Below are 22181 nucleotides of genomic sequence, written 5' to 3'. Positions count from 1 at the left end.
TTGCATGGGAGGATGTGCTTTCTGCAACTTGCAATAATGATGAGCAAGCACACAAACATACACACACACACTCACACACAAACATACACGATAATTCTAACAATAACACTAAGACACACCAAAACACAAGTTTTTTTGTCTTAAAAAAAAATAAAAAAAATATTCCACTTATTTTTTTATTTTACTTTCTTGTTCATGTCCCTAACAGCCTCTCCCACCCCCTTCCCTCACTCCTGCCCTCTCACCCCCTGCCCACCTTTTTCCCCTTTCCCCTCCCCCTTCAGAGCCCTTTCTTTCCTTCACACACTCACACTCTCACACTCACAGTTCTACTCACCCTTCTTTGTTTTTTGTGTCCTTCCGTGTGACTTCTCATCACTTTCTTTTCCTGAACTTTACTCTCTCCCTCTCTTATCTTTCTGTATGTTACTCACTCATTTCATTTGCCTGAAGAGCCTGTGGCTTGATACGTCGCCTCTATTATCCCATGTAAGTCAACTTTTACCAAGATTCTTTTAGTCTACCTCTTACTCTTTTACGTCGACATCGTGCAGTCACAACCCTTTTATTGCCTACAAGGCATTTTATCATCAGACTGCGACCCTGTTTGACTCTACCTCATTTTATTTTATTTCATTTTATTTTACTGTGCTTTTATCTCAGCTTTTCCTATTGCCCAACATGCCTGTGGATTCTGCCTGCTTTGGCACTGCTTTGGCCCAGCTTCGGACCCTGCCCTCCATCCCCCAGTCCCTTGGTGTCCTCTACCTGCGCAGCACCCTTGATAAGACTAGACTGACTAATCACAACCATTTCATGCAGTAGTGTCACAGAAGACACATCCTGCCCAAAGGTTTTCAGTTGAAGTTCAGTCCCCCATCTGGCCACCCTGGCCTTTTTGCTGCCAACCGCCGTCTCATTCACTCCACTGGCCTTCGACTTATGGAACAGACGATTTTAACGCATACTTGTCATTCTACACTTACCACCCGAAGGATCCAGCATTTACGGCATCAACTTAACAACCTTCTAGAACCTTCCACCTCTAAATTTATAATCAGCACCACTTGTATCGCCAACCAACAGCTGTACACCACCCTGTCAGCCACCGAAAAGAAGAAATTGAGGCCCTGCTCCCCAACCCAATGTTCACCTCCAACAGTGCCACTCCCTCTTTTGATCCCCACATGGAAGTGACCATCCCAGTTGATCTAGAGTTACCTAAGACCAGCGTAAAGTGTTGGCCTGGGGCCTTAAGTTTGTGCCACTCAAGCCCACTACCAACCGGGCCTGCACCCTGTTCCTGTGCCAGCGCTTCTTCAGGTGGCTGTGCCTGGCTGCCCATTTTGCCCAGGCTTCTCTGCCAGCTCCTCCATCAACAGAGGATACAGATATCGCCAGTCTCTTTTCTAGACCCCCTAGCTCATAGACCCCCAAACGAGGTGTTTTTCCTGCCTTGGATTTTTATATTAACACATGCATGAGGCAGATCAATCAGCTGCAGCCTAAGCCTATGCGACGATCCAACTTGACCCCTGGTGAGGAGAAAGCTCTGCAGGAGTTGAAGGACAGAAGAGACATCGTCATCAAATCTGCTGACAAGGGTGGTGCAGTGGTTGTGTGGTGCAGAGACCTCTACCTCCAAAAAGCCAGGTCTCAGCTGTCCAACACCACCTTTTATGGCCCTATCATCAAAGACACCACCAAGGCTGACAATGCGCTCATAAGAAGGACCATCAAGACGGCAGTTGATAAGTCATCTTCTGTTTGAAGCCCTTCATGCCATCATGAAAGAGCCTTGTGAGTCCCTCCTATACCTCCTCCCCAAAATACACAAGGTCAACATTCCTGAACCAACACCCTGAACCTCCTGGGGCCGGTCACATGACAGGCAGTCAGGTAGCGCAGCCTAACTACCAGCAAAACCGTTAACTAACAGGTAGTTAGCTGTTAGCTGAAGCACGCCACTAACTGCGTTGCACATCTCGAAATAAACTGACAGCTAGTTACCTACAAGGTAGTGCTGTTCACAGGCAGCAAAGCCATTGGTTATAAATAGATTCAGGCATTCCCTTTTACTCCCCACCTAATTCATTGGAACAGACATGCATGACAGTTTCTGATTCTGTTCTGCTCATTTGCACAACATGAACATGGCCTCAACATGTGATTCCAAGCATGTTCGGAAGAGACATGTTACATCAGCAGATATTTAAGGTTTATTGTGGAAAGAAATTTTACAATGTACATTCAAAACCATGCTGACAAACAAGGAAAAGCAGACGACGTGGTCAGAGGTGACAGAAGCTGTGAATGCTGCAGGCCCTGTTGAACGTTCAGTCACAATTGTAAAAGAAAAATGGTCCAGATGCGCATCAAACGCTGCCAGAGCACAGCTACGAGCAAGCCAACCCCCACCAACAGGCTCTGGAAAATACATGAATGTCATATTGTTTTTGAGATTTTAGTCTCTAGAGGGATCTACGTTTATTTCTTTAACTCTGTCTTTCTTTTCTGTCTGGCTCTTGAGCCTGACAGTTATCCCGCGCCTGTCAGTTTCAGTGTGTTGTGGCATTAGACCGGACAGTTGTTTATGGAGAATTCAAGGCCACCTTAAACTGGTGAGAGAGCTGAATGGGGGTGGTGGGTGGAGGGCAGTGATCATACTACTTTATTTTCATACAGTGCCAGGCTCAACAGTGGGGTTGGGGGTGGGTTGGAAGGGATGGGAGAAGAGGGAAACTAGTGATAGAGATGAAGTAATCACACCATCCCACCCTCATCACTCAACACAATCACACACACACCGCAAGGGAAGAGAGAATGGCGAGAATTTTACAGATATTTTTATTTCACTGATACATGTTCCCCCCTCCTACCCCTACAATTTGAACTTGATTCAAGTAAGTGTAAATTTAAGACTTGGATGATCCACCATTCCCATAGGATATATCTCTCTCTCTCTCTCTCTCTCTCTCACTCTCTCTCTGACACACACACACACACACACACACACACACACACACATGCACCCATGCATACACATACACACACACACCACACAACATAGCAGATCTATTCATAACAATTGTCTTCAGAGAGTGACTGGAAGTGGATTCAGTGTTCTTATTGCAAAACATGACAGTTTCAGTTTCAGTTTCAGTAGCTCAAGGAGGCATCACTGCGTTCGGACAAATCCATATACGCTACACCACATCTGCCAAGCAAATGCCTGACCAGCAGCGTAACCCAACGCGCTTAGTCAGGCCTTGAGAAAAAAAACAAAAAAAACAACAACAAAAAACGCAAAACATGACAGCTGTCAGTCACCAAGTCCAGCTGATACACCAGCACCAGCAGCATCCTTACGGATAACAGCAGACGATGAAGACCACCTTCACAAGTCAGAACCTGTTCCAGAGGTGCCTGGGCTTTCTTCCTGGATCAGTGACGCACTGTCAGTGTCATTCCGGCCGGGTTCAGCATGTAGCAGCATCACAGAAACACATGACCAACACATTCAACAAACCCAGGGTTGACTGATATTCATGAACGCACGCTTCTGTTGGGTTGCTTACTCTCGACTTGGAAAACAAACGTGTTGTCTTGCTCTCATGCACAACACATCTGTCACATGGTGAACTGCTGTTCTCGATTCAGTTGGCATGTCTACTGTGTCCTCTGTCAGTGACGTTTTGGAAATTTTCCGTCACATAAAAATGTAATGCAAGCAAGTAGGTATACTTGCATCCCACGTCCGGCAACATGGAGCCCTTTCTGTAGTAGCGGAATGCCAAATAGTTTCTTACAAAGTTCACACTGCTCGTTGAATACAGAAATGTCACAATGACAAGAAAGGATCGAAACGTTCTCTGTTCAAACGCTCTCTCTGAAGACTTTGCTGTCAGAAAACTTCAAGTGGTGAAATGACACCGCCACCATTGTCTTGCTTTCGCTGTCCACTACAATATTTAGAGCTGCTCCGCAAACCTCTAAAATTTCACCACTAAACTGACTGAATGGTAGTGAAAATTGAGCTTGTGCAACGCATGTAAAGCTAGCTTGCCGCAAAACGACCAATTTTAGCAGTAGGTTAGGGGTTTACCGGACAGGTAACTGCTAACGGTGTGTTGTACAACCGGGCCCTGAACGACTTCTCCTTCCCTACTGACTGCACTGAGAGGCATGTGTTCACCATGGACATTGTGTCTTTGTACACTAACATCCCCCATCAGAAAGGCTTGCTGGCTGTCAAACACTTTCTACCCAAGAGCTCTCTCAACCTCCATTTTCCCACCATCCTGCACTTGACTGAACTTGTCCTGACCCTCAACTCCTCCTCGTTTGACCAGGACCACTTCCAACAGCAGAACGGCATTTCCATGGGCACAAAAATGGGTCCTAGCTTTGCCTTCAGCCAGTACACAGGTGTCAGACCAGCCCTCTACAAGCACTTCATCGATGACTGCCTTGGCATAGCCACCGGCCCCGTAGATTCCCTTCAGGCCTTCATCGACTTCATGTCCAGTTTCCACTCTGCCTTAAAATTTACCCACACCATCTCCAACTCCTCCGTCCCATTCTTGGACATCCTTGTCACCATCCAACCCACCTGCAACTTTCTGACCAGAAGTGTCTTCTATAAGGAGACTGACTCGCATTTGTACCTCATGTGTCCTTTCCTGTGACTTCTCATCACGTTCCTTTCTTGAACTTTACTCTCTCCCTCTCTGTCTGTATCTTTCTGTCTGTCACTCGCTCAGTTCATCTGCCTGAAGAAGAGCCTGTGGCTCGATACGTTGCCTCTATTATCCCATGAAAGTCGACTTTTACCACGATTCTTTTAGTCTACCTCCCAAGTCTCATTAAGTTTCTATCCAGCATAAGCTCTGTATTTTATGACCCAGCCATCCAAACATGGTTCACCCAGGCAGCCGTCACTCAAAGTTGAAGGGGCTATATTTTATGACCCAGCAACCCTTCCCACCGTGTTGAAGTGAGTGTTGAAGTGGGTGTCCGAACTCTTATTGCTCCATCACTGTTTAGACAATCATGCTATTCAGGTTCAAGACCACTGGCCCCAGATTGCCCCAGACTCGTCAAAAAGTAGATAGCCCTTCGACTACAGACTCTGGGTACTGGGATGGCAAAGTGGGGATATTGGACACACAGGCCAAGATGGCAAATCTGTAGGTGAACGCCGAAGAGTTACACAGCCACACCTGGGCTACTTTTGACTTTTGAATACCTAGCAATGCTTCAGTGTGTTTTACTTTACATGCATTTGCAAACTATGCATGCATATCTATCATAAATATGACATATCTCAGAATGTTTATACAGCTAATTTCTTTGTCATATTTTTAACCCCTCCAGTGTCATGCATCAGTCTGGCTTTTGTTGTACTGTATTGTACTGCACTGTATTGCATTGTATTGTATTGCATTGTACTGTATTGTATTACTCTTTGTTAGAACAGATTTCTCTGTGTGAAATTTGGGCTGCTCTCCCCAGACAGAACATGTAGCTATAATGCAGCACCACCCTTTTTCTGCCTGCAAGCATATTCATTTTGTTTTCCTATCAAAGTGGATTTTTCAACAAAATTTTGCCATGGACAACCCTTTTCTAGCCATAAGTTATTTTTTTATGTGTGTTAATGCTACACATAAGCCCCCACTTTATTGCCTCATCTGAATGACTATGTTCCAAGCTGGATAATAACTGGTATATATATATATATATATATATATATATATATATATATATATATATATATATATATATAAATCTGGCATACAAACAACTGCAAGACAGTGTACATAACCCATACTTTTCTGAAAGTAAGGTCATATATATATATAAATCTGGCATACAAACAACTGCAAGAAAGTGTACATAACCCATACTTTTCTGAAAGTAAGGTCAACAGACTATCTATTTCTGATAGTTTGAAGGTTAAACACTGATCAACAATGAGTGAACCACAAATTATTTCTGAATACATGTAATAGATTGTTTGTAAAAGTAGCGGAAATAAACCTAGAAAACAGATGAAAAATAAAAGCTTAATAATGTGTCTCCTCTGCAACATCCAGCTCTACAACTATCCCCACCCTCCCTCTCTCTTCAAGTCATCACTCTCACTTTCCTATCCCTGCAGATCATCACTCTCACTTTCATTCTCATCAAGAGAACCATCTGACAAGATTTTGCCACAGTTATACTAAATTACCCATCATCAATGAGTTATAAAGCTTCTGCAACATAACTCTCACCAGTTCGCACTATTTTCAGACTTGTTGGTGGTGAAAGAGGTGTGGTTACAAATAAAATCATAAAAAAATGAAAAAGCTGTGTAAAGTAAGTATATTATACATCATAATAAAGAGAAATAAAAATAGCACATTATGGTAATAAAAATAATCATGCAAACTCGAAACAATATTTCCTGGTGGACAATGATATCTGTTTTCTTCTTTTTTTTTGTCTTTTTTTTCAACACACTGAAAGTCACCAAGGAGGAAAAAAATGTTTTCAGCCATAAACTAAGAAAAAGTAACTGGTATGACAGTATATTCAATTCTAAAGTATATAATAATAAAATAAAAAATAATTAAAAAAAACAACAACAAAAAACCTTGCATATCTCACCAAATATTTGGTCTTAGCAGGCTATTCTAAAAATAGACTGGCTGTTCTATAAATAGTATCCATATTCTACCTTTACTTAAACAGACCCCACAATAAGCAGAAAAGAATATATTTTCACCCTAAAAGTACACATAATGAATTCTCCAGATGTAATCGAACATTCTGTAAAAAAAAAAAAAATTAAAAAAAAAAGAAAAAAAAGGGCTAATCATCATATCTTAAAAAAAAAAAAAAAAAAGGGGGGGGGGGAGTGGGGGGGTGGGGCTACTCATCCTATCTAAAGATATGGCTTTGTTTTTTTGTTTTTTGTTGTTGTTTTTTACACCAGCAGCTACCAAGAAGCATACAAGTATGGCTGATTATATTACATGGTTCCAGCAGGGTGATGGGCTTGAAGGAGACAATTTATGTCTGGTTCGAAACAAAAATGCTTATCACAGGTTTGAAACTTTGTATTTATTTTCCTTTGAACCCCATTGTTGCGGCAACACAGCTTACAATTTTTTTTTTCTCTGCTGGAAGTGGAGGAAGCACAGGAGTTGACTTTTTTTAAAGTGGTACTTTCTCATCCGCTCCAATGCCACCCATTTCTTTAAACAGTTCTAAAGTAAAATCCAGTTGGCCATAACCGGCAAGCCTTTTCAGTTCTTTCATGTCTTGATTTTTTCGCCAGTCACAAAAGAGTATATAACTATTTACTCTTGCTATGCTATGTTACATTTTCTAAGTATCATATTTACCAATCAAATGGTCACTTTTGTCCATAGCAGACATATTCTGATCATAGTCATGTACAACAAGAGGCTGTCTGATGTTAATAGGTCTATATTGTCCTTTGGATTTTGTCCGCCTTCTTACAAACTGTTTTCCTTTCGCTTGTTTGTGCATTGTTGATATAAAAGTCACAGGCTTACTATCTTGCCACTGTAAATACAATAAATTGCCTTCCCTTTTCTATCTAAACTGGCCCCTTGGTCCTTTACAAAACACCTTTGTGTCTTTAAATTCCTTTGGTACGCATTTTCTATTTGCAATTACTGTCCCACAACACACAATACCACAAGTTTTTTTGTTTGTGTTTTTTTTGTTTTTTAGACAAGACAATAATCTATGTCTGGAAATCACATATGGGTACAGGAAAATATAAGATTTAATGTACTGAAACGGGGTTTTTTGGGGTGGTTTTTTTTTGTTGTTGTTAGCCTCACTTACATGTAAGTCCATGAAGCTCATGTTTTCTCTTTTTTTCTGTTTCTTTCTTCTTTTTTTTTTAAGTGCTCAACACGAGGCTTTCTTCACTGGCTGAAAAAAAACCAAAGTGGAAAAGACAAAATCAAAAAAGCATGCACACACACAAAAAAAGAAAAGCACATACACATGCACACACACACACACACATCTACAAATACACACACACACACTCACACATATGCAACCCCACTCCCCCCACCTCCACACACACACTAAGAAAAAACAAATACACGAGATACATGCCCAACTCACAAATGCTCACTCTTGTCCCTTCCCCGCACGTATGTTTGAAATGTCTGGGCTTTTTCCTGTCCTGGTGTAAGTTGCATAATGTAGCTTTTGTCTCTTTCTCTCATTCCCCATGATGATCTTTTTTGTGTATGCAGTTGATTTATGTGTGCTTGCCTGAGCGAGCATGCAAGTAAGTACGTGCACAAGCACACCAAGTTGTGACTGAAGTTAGTGCAGCATTGAATCTTACTTAAGTGAACATATTCATAATGTATTATGTGTCAACTCTATCACCGTGTACCTCAACTGGGTGGATTTTCGCCTCACACAAGGTGTTCAGTAGCCGTGTGTAGCCTGGAAACGGGTTACTTTTAGTATTTTCTAATAGCTAATTTGTTACCTTTCATTACAGATTCAGCATAAGTGTTTGGTATCATTGGGGGAAAAAATTTTCATCTATCACACTGTTGTGTTTTTGTTACTGTTTTCTTCCTCTTTTGTATCAGCCATGCAAGGAAACAAAGACACCCAAAGTGGAAAAAAGCAAAACTTATAATCTACACTAAACATACCAAAGAATGTGTCAATACATCAGATGATAATGTAATAATAAAATCTTTCACTCACTCAAGCATCCAGAGAGGCAATCTTGAAAAATAATGTAAAATTCAGCTTCGCACACAAACACAAAACAAAAGAAGATGATGGGAAGCACACACTGTCACTTTCGGTGCAGAATTGATTCACAAAGTTTGTTTTGCTGTTCTGTTCAGTTTCTGTCCATCCGAAAATAGCCCACAAAGTCAGAATTATAAACTGAATGTGTGTGTGTGTGTGTGTGTGTGTGTGTATGTGTGTGTGTGTGTGTGTGAGTTTGTGTTTACTGGCTAACCACATCACAAAGACAGAGTGTTATAGACTGATTCAAAGACTGTTCACAGCACATACACTGAGACTGACACACAGAGATTGACTGAATACACATGTAGCCAGGTACACACACACACACACACACACACACGGTATGGTGCATGATCTAAATTCAGCATCTCAAAAAGTACAGACAGATAAAAATGTAAACTGAACTGTGAAAGCAGGAACACATGGAAAGTTCTTGATGTCGCACATCCACATTTGCTGCCTCTGATTTCCACCAACAGCAGGTTGCACATTGTTGTTGCTGTTGACTGGTTCATCATTTCTTCGATCATCAACAACCATGGAATCATCACTGTCACTGTCGCTTTCTCCATTTTCGAGTTGAAAATCAGGATCGCCATCACCTACACGTGTCTCCTAGGTATCATCAATTTCTTTGTCATTTTCATTGTCATCCGCAACGAAAACATCTTCAACTATATTGTCTTCATTTTCTCTGTCTTCATCTTCACTTTCTGAACAGCTACCTTTATCACCAGAGCCATTCTGAACTTCTTGAAGCACTTCTTCAAGTGACACAACCGTCCGCCTTGTCCATTGCAACGCCATCCTTGATAGCAAAATGACTGGTCTCGAGTCCTTTGTTTCAAGTTGGGGATTTGACTGGATAACGCTGACTAGGTCAGCAGAAACTGGTCTAAAAATAGACTGATGATTGAAATGTGGAATTCCATGTGTTTTCTTTCCTCAGACCGTTGACAGGCAGTCTTTGTTTCTAAACAAAAATCGGCACGCAAATGCACGCTCCACGTATTTAACTACAACTGGCGCTACCACGCAGATATAAATGAGACATGCTCAGCGCAGCTTCAGCCTCCGCATATATATAATAATAATAATAATGGTATTTATATAGCGCTGAATCTTGTGCAGAGAAAAATCAAAGCACTTTCGCACCAGTCATTCAAATGCATGCATAACTCTAAAACTGGAGAAACTAAAGACAAGGAAGAGGTAGGGAATGGAGGCTATTTTGGGAAGAGGTGGGTTTTAAGGCCAGACTTGAAAGAGCTGAGTGGAGATTTGAACGCAGCGAAAGAGGAAGTTCATTCCAATTGCAAGGTCCAGAGACAGAGAAAGAACGGCGGCCTACAGTTGAGTGTTTTAATCTGGGTATGCGAAAACAGAGTGGATCTGAAGCCGATTGTGGAGTGATGGCCTAGAGAACACGTCCGCCTAGAAGTGAGAGAATCTGAGAGTGCTGGTTCGAATCACGGCTCAGCTGCCGATAATTTCTCCCCCTCCACTAGACCTTGAGTGGTGGTCTGGACGCTAGTCATTCAGATGAGACAATAAACCGAGGTCCCGTGTGCAGCATGCACTTAGCACATGTAGAAGAACCCACGGCAACAAAAGGCTTGTTCCTGGCAAAATTCTGTAGAAAAATCCACTGCAATAGGAAAAACAAATAAAACTGCACGCAGGAAAAAATACAAAAAAATGGGTGGCGCTGTAGTGTAGCGAAGCACTCTCCCTGGGGAGAGCAGACCAAATTTCACACAGAGAAATCTGTTGTGATAAAAACAAATACCAATACAAATATATGTGTGGTACGTTGTTATAAAGTTAAGTTTATCAAGCCCTCTTCCACCCCAACTTCTGGATTTTCCCTCTTGAAAATAAACTGTAGAGCAGATTTAGGTTTTTTTCTAATACTTAAAACACATTTTCCCAATTAATATAAAGAAATTGATCTGTTGATAAAAGCCATTCAGCTGTAGAGAATTTTGGACACCAAACAGTATATCTATGGCTGATAATTTCAATCTGATGTCTATTTTTTGACAGAGTATATTTTCAATGTATTCCCAAAAATCATGTACTACTGGACAGTCATAGAAGAAATGCTCAATATAGTCAACTGTGTCGGGACATTAAGAGCATTTGTTATTTTCTTTTATTTTCATTTTGTTTAAAATTATGTTTGTTGGGTAGATGTTGTGCAATATTTTCCAGGGTAGGATCCTTAATCTGGTTTCTTTTGTGACTTCTATTGCTCTTAACCATACAGATTTATTTAGATCAAACACAAATTTGCTACGCCAGAAGTAGCACAAGGAGTTTCTGGTTCCTTATCATCTGATGATATTTTCTTAATGTTTTTTTGGTTTGGTGTTGAATCTGCTCAAATCGCTAGCCTGTCTATCCAAGTATCTCTCTCCTCCGTGTATCCCCTGAATCCAGGGATGTGGGATAACATTGACAAGAGCATTATATTCTAGTATTGTATTAGCTCTGTTAAGACTAATTATACTGTCTATTTCATCTATGTTTAGAAGTCTGTTCTCTGTGTGATGCACAATGTGTTTGATTTGTTCAACCCCTTTCCTCTGCCAGGAAGAATAGTGTTTTGTTTTTGTATGTTATTAATGAATTGTTAAATAGCAGCTGATCATGGAAGTTAGTTCTGTCTACTTCATCTAGTTTGTCAAGAATCTTGTTGTCCAAGTAACTTGTTAAAACATCTTTCCAGAAATCATTATCGATTCTGTCTAGACCATTTATTTTATCTGGTTTACAGTTAATGTGAAAAATATTTTCATACTTTGCAAGTTTCCCAAGGTGCCAGTTTGGTATTAAACTCCAAGTTTGCTTATCAGTGGTTTCAATTAACTTTACCGCCAATTGTAAATAAAAATATTTTTGTAAGTTGGTCATGTTAAGTCCTCCCTTGTCATAACCTGCCTCTATTATCTTTCTTTTTACTTTTTCGAATGCTTTTCTACTGCTGCATTTTTTCTGCCAGAGAAATCTAAATACGTATGTATTCACTGTGTGTAGGATTTTGAGTGGAAGGCCGATACACTGCAATATATAAATAAGCTGACTAATAAGAAATGTTTTTATTACTACAAATTTCCCTTGAATGCTGAGGTCTTGTACTCCATTGTTTTATTAAATGTTTCATGTGATTTATTCTATTGATCCAGTTTTCTTCAATGTTTTTTGCCATTTTACCTGATTCAAAACAAATCTCTACAATTTCGAACCAATATTTTTAATGACTTAATCATATCTTCTTGTAAGAACAGGGTTGTGTCATCTGCCATTTGTTTTACTTTGCATCTCTCTCTGAAGAAGGTGGTTTTATCCCTTTTATTTCGCTATTTCTAATCTTAATAGCTAGTAATTCTACAGCCAAGACAAACGCAAGAGGTGAGAATGGGCAACCTTGTCTGATCCCGCATAATACATCAAAGCACAATACCGCATGTAAATAAATCATGCAACAGCTGCACCCTAGTATAGAAATTATCATAATAAATTCTGTACTCCTAATTCACCAAACTTACACAGATGCATTACAACATCACAGGCAAACCATATGCAGATTTCTTTGTGCTTTTTCCTGTATAAACTTCATAATCATACGTATAGTCATTTTTTTTAATCAGCCAATACCCATAATTTCATGCCCCATCTCGTAGGTTTGTCCTTTATAAACTGCCGAAAAGAAAATCTATCTCTGTTTCTAACCATTCTTTCATCCACTGCTATGTTCATGTATGGTTGGTTCAGCTTCATGCATTTTGGTCTAATACAGTCATGTAAAAACTGAGCCTTACACAGTTTGTCAACGACAATGTTTTCAGTGGCAGCGTTACAAATTTTCAGAAAACCCTGCACTGCCTTGATTTTTTATTTTGACACAAACCGCCTCGCCCGCAGACCATGCAACAAGGGAGCGGCAAACCAATAGCATTCAACATTGGGTACCTGAACATCTGCCATGTACATAAGGAGGGCCAAAAATGAATACACATCTTCAGGTGTTACATCAGTCCAACCACTGTACAGAGAACGTCTTTCATGTCCATGAAGTCTGGCATATTCATTTGTATAATTACACAAACGCTGAACAAGGTCTTGAGTGAAAAACAGCAGGAAAAAAGATAACGGTGTGAGGTACTTGCGTCGATCCTCCCATGTTCTCATGTCAGGTTGCTGGACACTTGGCTGAACCTTGGGCATGAAGTCAGGTAGATCCTCAGGGGGGCCCAGGTCCTCATCAGAACAAACAAGGTAAAAAGGAATGTCATGTTGTGTAAAATATATAAAACACACCTGATATCCAAAATCAATGTGCCCAGGGCACAACCACAAGTAAAAAGAGGAGAAAGCACACAGTAAACAGAGCACACACACATACACACACAAGACACAAGAGAGAGGAAAAAATCAAGAGAGAAATCGAGAGAGCAAGCAAGCAATTATATACAAATAGCATATTACATCATATGTCTAAAATCTGCGTGAAAAGTTCAACAAAGCATACATTACATCATGCAATGTTCTCAAGCTCTTCACTCAACTGACACCATCTGTAAACAAAGCAGCTCACTCGCAGCAGCCACTGTCATTGTGTACGCAGACACACAAATACCGTCAAATACAACAAACAACACATGCACAAAACAATAACTTCCCACCTTACAGTTATTATCTTCGAGAATTGTGCAGGTCTGCCTGAAAAGCCAGTCAGCAATGTAAACAAAGGAGGTGACTGTTGCCAAATATAGCTCACCTGTCAGTGTCAGGCAAAATGTTGGCTCGACATGAAGCTTTCACTGGCCGTGCAGGCTGGAATTCACCTGAATTACTGGATTCTGCATCAGATGCAGTCAGCGATTCATCTTCAGAGTAAAACTCTTCACTTTGAGACTAAGATGAACTCACGGCGGCGAAATAATCAAGTGAAAAAAGATCTCGTGGTTTACAGCAGATGACAACAAAATGGCGAAGTGGGTGCAAATTAGCTTGAGGTCAGAGGCAAAAATTCCTTTGATCGTACAGTTATCAAAACGCTTATTTTTCGTGGCAGATGCTTGGAATGGTTATTTTCATGTATCATTAAGCCAAATTTTATCAAAAAAGTCATCTTTATAACAAATATAAAAAAACAACAGCATGGAAAACTATGCAGTAGACAATTGAGCCTGTCCTCCTAATACTTGCTTTCCTCAATTCTAAGATTTTGATAACACAATTGTGAACTTGGTCGACAGTGGTACACGAGAAGAAGAAAGAGCACAGAAATAGTTGGATACAGCTGATGTTTGACTGGTTCTTGGAAATGGATATTCATTAAGGTATCAGAACAAGGTCAAAGCAGATGTTAAATTAATGTGTGTGGTAAGAACGCTTTGAACTGGCACGGCACATGGACTATTCACAATTACAAGCTATTCGCAATTAGGCATACCTACTCTATATACTGAAGAGGCTAACTGAGAGGCATGAACATTTACATGGGTTTGGTCAATTGAATATCACAACTGCCACAAACCTTAGTCTTTTTAAGAGTGTGTTTGTGTGTGTGTGTGTGTGTGTGTGGTGTGTGTGTGTGTGTGTGTGTGTGTGTGTGTGTGTGTGTGTGTGTGTGCTGCAGACATTAGTATAATCATATATTGTTATTATTATTATTATTATTATTATTATGAGTATTTACGCCTAATCTTGAAAATAAGCCCTAGGTGTTTACAAATACAACACATATGTAAATATTAAAAAGGAAAAATTGAACACAAGATACCAAACATCATCAAAAATTATCCTCCACCCCCCCACCCCCACACCCCAAAACACACGTGCACACACACACACAAGTCATAGCACACAATCGTAAATAGTACACAATAAAAAATACTACCAACAAATTCTGAAACTATCAAAACTCACTCACTCAAAAAAAACCGTGTTTGTCAGTGACACTCAGCACAAAACTTTGGCATAAAAAATGCCCCAGCTTACTTGGCAGCTAAAGAATTGAAAGCCTCTTTCCTCTCTTCCAAAGTCTCCTGCAAATGACTGACGTGAAGAGTGGAAGTCCTGCAACCCAGAGATGTTCACATGTCTAAACAGCACACTATCCTTCTGCAGGGACACCAACAGAGAAGGAAGCAACAGGACAATAGCATCTCCTAATATATGAACAAATAAATGTAACAGAAAGGAACAAGAGAGGCAAGGCCTTTAAGATTCATGTGTAATACACACTTGACTCACTCAGGACACTGATTTTTTTGCCGTTTCTTTTCCCCACAGACGACCCATCTTTTAGAGTTATGGAAAAATTACAAAAAGTATAAAATACAATATAAGAAAATCAGCCTTTCAAAACTAATTATTAACAATGTTCGTTAACACATATAAAATATTGAAACTCTTACTTCAGTGGAATATAATACCTTTTCAATATCCAAAACTTCTGTCTGTGTCAATACAAGGGCTTCAGTAATGGTAAAATGTTCATGTCATAGTCTGCTTTTTGTTGCAAAATTCTGAGAACAGCTGGTGTCTAAATGCCATTGTAGCCAAGAATGCAGCAAAGCAGCACTAATCTACATACTACACAGCAGATCACCAACCAAACTTTCCATTTAATCTTGGACTTGCTGACAATATTACAGTTGGCCCCTATCTCCATGTGAGCACCATGCAAAACATTTCCATTCAATCTATAACTGTTCCTTACTACTGAAACGCAACAGCATGTGATTATCTGGTGAGAGTTAATCAATCACAGGAATTATGGAATAGAAAAACTAGTGTTCATCTCTTTTGTACTTACAAGCTTTTCCTTTCATTAAACTATTCATGTTGTGACCTTGACCTTTGATATCTGACCCTGAATTTCAATATGGATTATGCTATCACTGTGGCCAGTCGCTAAACCAAGTTTAATTTACTTGATACTGCCAGTTAGCTCCCCTGACTTTTCCCACTGAGAGTATTGGTAAGAAATGAAATTGCCAAAAATCAAATGTTAGATTTTATGAACTGAAAACTTCCAGACTGACCAGTAACATAATGAGTTAGTTGGGGACAAAATATAAAACCTCTTCCCTTCTTATCCCATCATCCAGTTAGATGAGGAAAATATCCATATTTTTTGTTTGAAATTTGCACATTCTGATGACTTGTAAACGAATCCAGGAAAGCTCATATGAGTTTGAAACAGATTAAATTCAGAACGTTATATAGCCCCAATAGGACCCCTTAGTCTATTTCTACCTTGTGACTGAGAAGAAAATAGGTCAGACGCCCTTGTTCACATGAACCAATCATCTAGAAAATAATTCTCCTGCTTGTGAGCATAGCAACACACTCCACATTTATTGGTCGCATTGGAGAGTGGAAAGGTCAATTAAGGTATTCTTAGCTTATTATACCATTATGCAAATTAGATGCCACTCCAAAAATTCAAAAAGCCCAGCTCGGGCTCCTTCATCTGAAACAGTTTTAAACAGTAGGGTTTCGATCAGAGCACATTCTCCTCAGTGAGTAAATGAAGATTGATTGTTAGTTCTACTAAACTTTGATCTCTCATCCTGCTTACTCCATCATCATCATGAAGACTGGAAAAGCGTTATGCATACCTAAAATCCTACCATGTTTGGTTCCCAGATCACTTATGGTTGCCAAGAAATTTCAATACTAAAGTTTACGACAGACACACACATACAAACATATACAGGGTGACAACATAGACTCAATTAAAAATTTTGTTTACACACACGAGCAAAAAATGGAGTCATGTTTCCTGAGTCTGCTGTACACAAGGAAATAACTAAACAACTAACCTCCAACCTTTGTGGGAGCTTTTTTTCTTTCATGTGAATAAATGTTGTAACCGCACAGAAACACAATGGTGATTATAACTGTTTCTTTATCAAACCTTTTGTACCAATGTAGCATTTTTATGTTGCAATATAACTGAGTACCAGTATAACCAACCCAAATGACATAAGTCAAGGCTGAAAAATTGTCACTATGGAAAGAAGAGAAAATCAATTAGTTTTTAGAACTAAGGATAAATCAAAACAATTTTCTTTTATTTACCTAAAAAATAAAAAAGGAAAGACAATAGCTTCAGAAATAATTAGGTTAAAGACTGCTACTATACAATCACAAACATTTAACAAGACTGAATGAATCATCAATGGGCACTAAGGAAATGCAATATAGAACAGCTGGCTGGGAAAGGGTTAATTACTTCCCCATCATGAGAGTCTTGGCTATACATCTCTGACTGCAAGCCTTGACTCTTCTTTGACATAACTTTCACTTCTCTTAAGGTTTGGTTAGAATTTGAGACACATGTAATATCCCACATCACCAGCAGGTTAATGAGGACCAAAGAAGTTTGAAAACATACTGTCTGTGAGGGAAAAATTGAACATATTAAAGTTACTAATTATACAATAATTGCTGAGACCTATGCGCAAATCATTCTCTCAACAAAATTTAGCAGCCTCCTTCAACTTCTTTCAAAAATGTGTTATCGCAAACTATTGATGTGGTCCATGTGCTGATAATGCATATGTGTAAAAGGGAGCCAATATCTTTGTTACCATACAACATTACTGACAAACCACTACTTGGGTAAATGAAGATAGCGTACGACCTTCACACTGAGTGTAAAATAGAACAACCTTTCTATACCTTGAGTCATGATTTAAATCTATTGTTTTAGATGAGTGAGATGCATTTTTAAAAAAACATGATTTCCCATAGTTTCAGACTGATGTTCCATTACTTAGCAGAAATTTGCTACTCTGGGCAGATGTATGCATTAATGCAAGTTCCATATTAAGCAAAAGTAACTAACTGAACTGAAACTGAAAAAATGACTGCTATTTATAAGTGTGGCAATATGTCAGATAAAAGTGCTACGTTTTATGAATAAGGCTAAGAAAAACAGTATCATGACAGTTGAAACATTTTGGCTTCTTCAAAGTGTAACTTTTGTACCTTCTCAGAAGTGCATTATATTCATTATTAAAATTTGTGGAAAGAACTGACCTTTTCATATTTTTAAGCCAACTTTGGTGTTTATAGAAAAAGTATTTCCAGAGAGAATGAATTTTTGTTTATAGTTTATATACATGAGCGAATGATTCATTATTATCACTATCAGTATCAATATCATTAATAACAATAATAATCATAATATATAGCACTTATATGGCACAAACTCCCCATATAATGTGCTCTAAGTGCCTCACATGAAACACTACATTTACAATAGTGCGTAATAAAATACCTCTGCACATGTAAAAACAACACATTTTGACACCAAGACCATACTTCAAATTGTAGATATGAACAATCACAGACACGAAAACACAGACAGAAACACACACATACACACACACATGCTTGCACACATAAAAGGCGCAAAACATGCCCTCCAATTGCACACACACACACATGCACACACATGTGCACATATACACACTTGCATGCACACACACACACACAACCCCCCCCCCCCCCCATCCCCCTAACCCTTTGGGACTTTGCAAAAGAGGACCTGAGAGAAAAGGAAGAGGTAAAAGTTGAAGGACAGAGGATTAAGATGGGAGAGATCCCTCAATGTGGTTATATGCCAATCTGGCAATTTTGTACGGAATTCTGTACTGGATGGGTAACCAATAAAGTTGACATAAGAGTTGGGTAACATGATCCTTATTATCATTAATACCTTTTGGATTTTCTAAGCTGTTCCTCTTTAAGATCCAGTTGATCCATTAAATCTGTAATCTGAAAATAAATAAATAAATAAATACACAAAAGAATAAATCAATCTGCAAATAAATATTCAAGAACATATCCATTCAAAAATCCAGATGAACAACATGTCTTCCCACATCCACCCCTAGAAATCTCCAGAAGTCAGATAACTGCAAAAAATACCATCAAAACACTTTTTACTTCCGTTTCAGTAATGTTGACAACTGTTGGTATCCAAATTCAAATCATTACTAACACTAGCATTCTTATACAGTTTTTTTGTTTTTTTATAATTTCATTTGCATAAACATTTGGTCATGAGAGAGAAACAGAGGCAAACAGAAAAAGAGACAGACAAACTTACAGACATGGATGGGAGATATAGAGATACAGAGGAAAAGACAGACAGACAGACAGAGAACACTTTGTAGTTGTTTCCCCTTTCCCTCCCTGAGAGGTTACAGGGAAATTATTATAGTGTGTGTGTGTTGTGTTGTGTTGTGTTGTGTTGTGTTGTGTGTGTGTGTGTGTGTCAGCAATTAAAACATTCCCTGGGAGAGAATTATGAAAAAACAAAAACAAAAAAAAACAAATATGTATGACACTTGAAACATTGAGGGAGAAAATGGTTGACAGAGAAAAAAAGTACAGCAGCAAACAAACATGCACACAAGAAAGACAAAGAGAGAGAGATATAAAGAGAGAGAGAGAGAGACAGATGGACAGAGAGAGCCGGTGAAGGAGGTCAGACATGGGAGAGGGAGAGCTCAACCACACCTGCAAACTTTTCTCTTTCTCTACACTCTTGATGTGTTGGGAGAAAGCACTGGTTTGTTTGGAATGTTGGTCCGTCAATGTCTGGCGATCTGCATTGTTATCTACTGACATCTCTGCAAACAGATCATGCTTTAAATTCCACAGCTGTTCTGATATTATTATTCTTCTGTGACTGTGCAGAAATTGTTCTGGATATGCATCGTGAGGGGAGAAAGAAGCAAGGAAAATTGAGGCAATAAGAAAAAGTCATGATCAACAGAAAAAGAAAATCACAGCTAAACTTGACAGCAGTCATCAATGGAGTGACATTACTTGCGCGGACAGTCTGTTGAGTTCAACAGCTGTGATGAGTGTGTAAAAAACAACAATAAAATTTGTCTCTGTGTGGTAATCACTGCAGGAAACTTGGTCATGTGAATGAATGCTGTCTTGTCAACTTTACATACCGTTTGCATCAACTTGGCAAGCAATCTAAGACACGATTATCTTAACACTAGGATTGGTTAACAAGAGCAGATGTGTCTCCTGCCTCCTGAAACTTGTGTTGAGCAAATTCCACTGTCTCTCTGTAACAGACCCCACTGCCTCTCTTTAACAATGACAGCTTTTAAAGATGAAATAAAAATGGGTGAGGCTTAGCAAGCTTAGTATCTCAACCTCTTCAGTTCCAGCCATTATTCTGGTTTTCGTTGCCTATTTGCAAAGTGAGTTTTGGTCACAGAGCGTAACAGTTAATGAAAAAAATTCTAGCATGCAAACTATTGCAAGAAAGTATACAAAACTCATAGGAATATGAACAGACTGTCAACTTCTGATAGTTTATTGTTTATCTAATACACTGGTTAGCAATGAGTAAACCATAAATATGTAGTAAACAAATTTCACATAATTTTTGACTCACTTGTGTAAACAAAGTGAGTCTATGTTTTAACCCGGTGTTCAGTTGTGTGTGTGTGTGTGTGTGTGTGTCTGTGGTAAACTTTAACATTGCCATTTTTTCTGCAAATACTTTGTCAGTTGGCACCAAATTTGGCATAAAAATAGGAACAAGAGAGGCAAGGCCTTCAAGACTCACTTGTGATACACTTTAAAAAAAATCTAATCATTAAAATGTGTTCTGTATTTGTTATTATAAAACTTTGGGTTAAAAGAAAAAAAAAGTCCTAACGGCAGATTCGAACCCCGCGTGTTCGGATGAGAAGAAACTGTCTTACCCATTACACTATCGTAGCTCCTTAACTGACGTTCAAAAATATAATACTTAAACATGCTTTTTTAAGGGGCGATAAATCGATTGCGGCATTCGCAGTAAGAACACTGTTTAAATATTATTCTTGTGTATCTTGGGCATTCAAAAATCTTTAAGGGCAATTAAAAATTCTTTTTAAGTCTGTGGTAAAGGAGACGTGGCTATCGCAGCAATCACACTGCAACATTTAGCCGTTTTCTCTGGATCTAGATAGATGTCCAAGTTTAGTTACACCCGGTTGACACGGTCGATTCAATTTCTCTTTTATGTTCATTCTCGTTCTATAGTTTTAACTCTCTCCATACGAACGGCGAAAGAGACGACGTTAACAGCGTTTCACCCTTATTACCATCATCAAAATATTGCAAGCCGAAGGCTCTAATACTGAAGACGTGAATGTTGACAAAGAATACCACAATTCTGACGACGGAAGCTAAAGGTTGGGTCATTCAGACAGACACCCACTGGACATCCGAGGGGTCTGTGTAGTGGAGAAGAGAGGACTGGCCGTACTGAGTGAGTTAAAGTTGATATGAAAATTGAGTATTTTGTTAATCTAATAACATGTAGAGCCAAGTACAAGTACTTCTAAACGTCGTATGAAGTGAAAAGGACTGTGTGGGGGATGAGGAACCCCAAAGTTCAGTCGCCAATAGCCTGAGAAACAGCAAGAAAGGTGTAGTTGCTGTGCAAAGATGTGTAAAGTCCATGAATGGGCATCAGGACCTAATGAGAAACCGAAGAAACATCGTTGGTGGACAGCACGGGGGGTGCAGGAGTGACGTGCTGTGTTGGTTACAAATGCGGAGTTGCCTCCCTTGGCGCCGATAATTGGCGAAAAGGATGGTGTCTTTAGAGCACATATCCCCTGGTTTGATGTTTCTTCACTGTAGAGGGAGGAGTGTCATGCTGCGTGTGAGAGTCCGTGGTTCGATGCCACCGTAACCGATACAGGTGAATACGGCCACAAGGGGAATAATTATAATGTCCCTTAGTGCCGTGGGCATCCCTACCTGAATCGGTCGCGATCGGACGCGAGACGGTCGGGACATGTGGCATGATGGCGCCGTAAGCCAGTGTTATGGGCGTCATGGACGAGGGGGTGGCAAGTCCGTCGGCTTGCCGTGGGATGTCCATCCCCCTGTAGGTGAATGGCGGTCCAATCTCACGAACAGTTCCTGCGAGAGGACTGACGGTCAACTGTTGTGTGTTGACGGATAAAGGGATAGACAAGATCGGTCCGAGCACTGCCGAGTAGCAGGATCAAGTTATGAAGAGGCACTCCAACGTGGGATTGCAGATATTAGTCTGGGTAACAGTGGAGTTATGCAGTGGGGCAGAAAAAACCAGCACTGCCAAAGTTTAATGGGCTGTGCACGCATCTGCTCTGTGGGCAAGGGGCAGAGCAGGCACTGGGTGTGGCACCAGTGCATAATTGCTGCAGCAAGTTAACAATGGGTTGCTGGTTGTTTGGTTGAGCAGCCTGCTGAGACGCCATTAGTGGCAGATTGGGTCATCATCGCAAAGCTTGAAGGGACTGTGCATGCACCCGCACTGTTGGCGA

General features: G+C 39.8%; 2 protein-coding genes across 4 annotated transcripts in view; both read right to left on the bottom strand.

Annotated features, from left to right (window-relative positions):
- Positions 1-5055: 5055 nt before the first annotated feature.
- On the bottom strand, positions 5056-13524 carry LOC143290437 (uncharacterized). Its single transcript, XM_076599873.1, has 3 exons — positions 12731-13524; positions 7216-7363; positions 5056-5187 (listed from the first exon to the last, which is right to left on the bottom strand). The coding sequence occupies exons 1-3, from the start codon at positions 13045-13047 to the stop codon at positions 5056-5058; spliced, it is 597 nt and encodes a 198-aa protein (XP_076455988.1). The 5' UTR covers positions 13048-13524.
- A 1243-nt stretch (positions 13525-14767) lies between these two features.
- Positions 14768-22181, bottom strand: part of LOC143282618 (leucine-rich repeat-containing protein 45-like) — a 47109-nt gene continuing 39695 nt past the window's right edge. For all 3 annotated transcript variants that reach the window (XM_076588270.1, XM_076588275.1, XM_076588283.1), the window contains 3 exons: positions 19369-19481; positions 18563-18621; positions 14768-14904 (listed from right to left, as the gene is read on the bottom strand). In XM_076588270.1, the coding sequence (XP_076444385.1) occupies positions 14823-14904; positions 18563-18621; positions 19369-19481 (254 nt within the window). In that variant the 3' untranslated portion in view covers positions 14768-14822. The remainder of the gene's footprint in view (positions 14905-18562; positions 18622-19368; positions 19482-22181) is intronic.

This window comes from Babylonia areolata, chromosome 1 (genome assembly GCF_041734735.1).
Source record: "Babylonia areolata isolate BAREFJ2019XMU chromosome 1, ASM4173473v1, whole genome shotgun sequence".
NCBI classification, from domain to species: domain Eukaryota; kingdom Metazoa; phylum Mollusca; class Gastropoda; order Neogastropoda; family Buccinidae; genus Babylonia; species Babylonia areolata.
This window is presented reverse-complemented; position numbering and strand designations above follow the sequence as displayed.

Bases quoted from the DNA above. Each gene is read 5' to 3' on its own strand.
- LOC143290437 (XM_076599873.1), bottom strand. From the start codon at position 13,047: ATGCCCAAGGTTCAGCCAAGTGTCCAGCAACCTGACATGAGAACATGG. The intron at 7,364-12,730 runs GTTTGTGTCAAA...AATGTAACATAG, and splicing joins CATGGTCTGCGGGCGAGGCG to CATAGCAAGAGTAAATAGTT. The intron at 5,188-7,215 runs GTACCACTTTAA...GTTCACCTACAG, and splicing joins GCATTGGAGCGGATGAGAAA to ATTTGCCATCTTGGCCTGTG.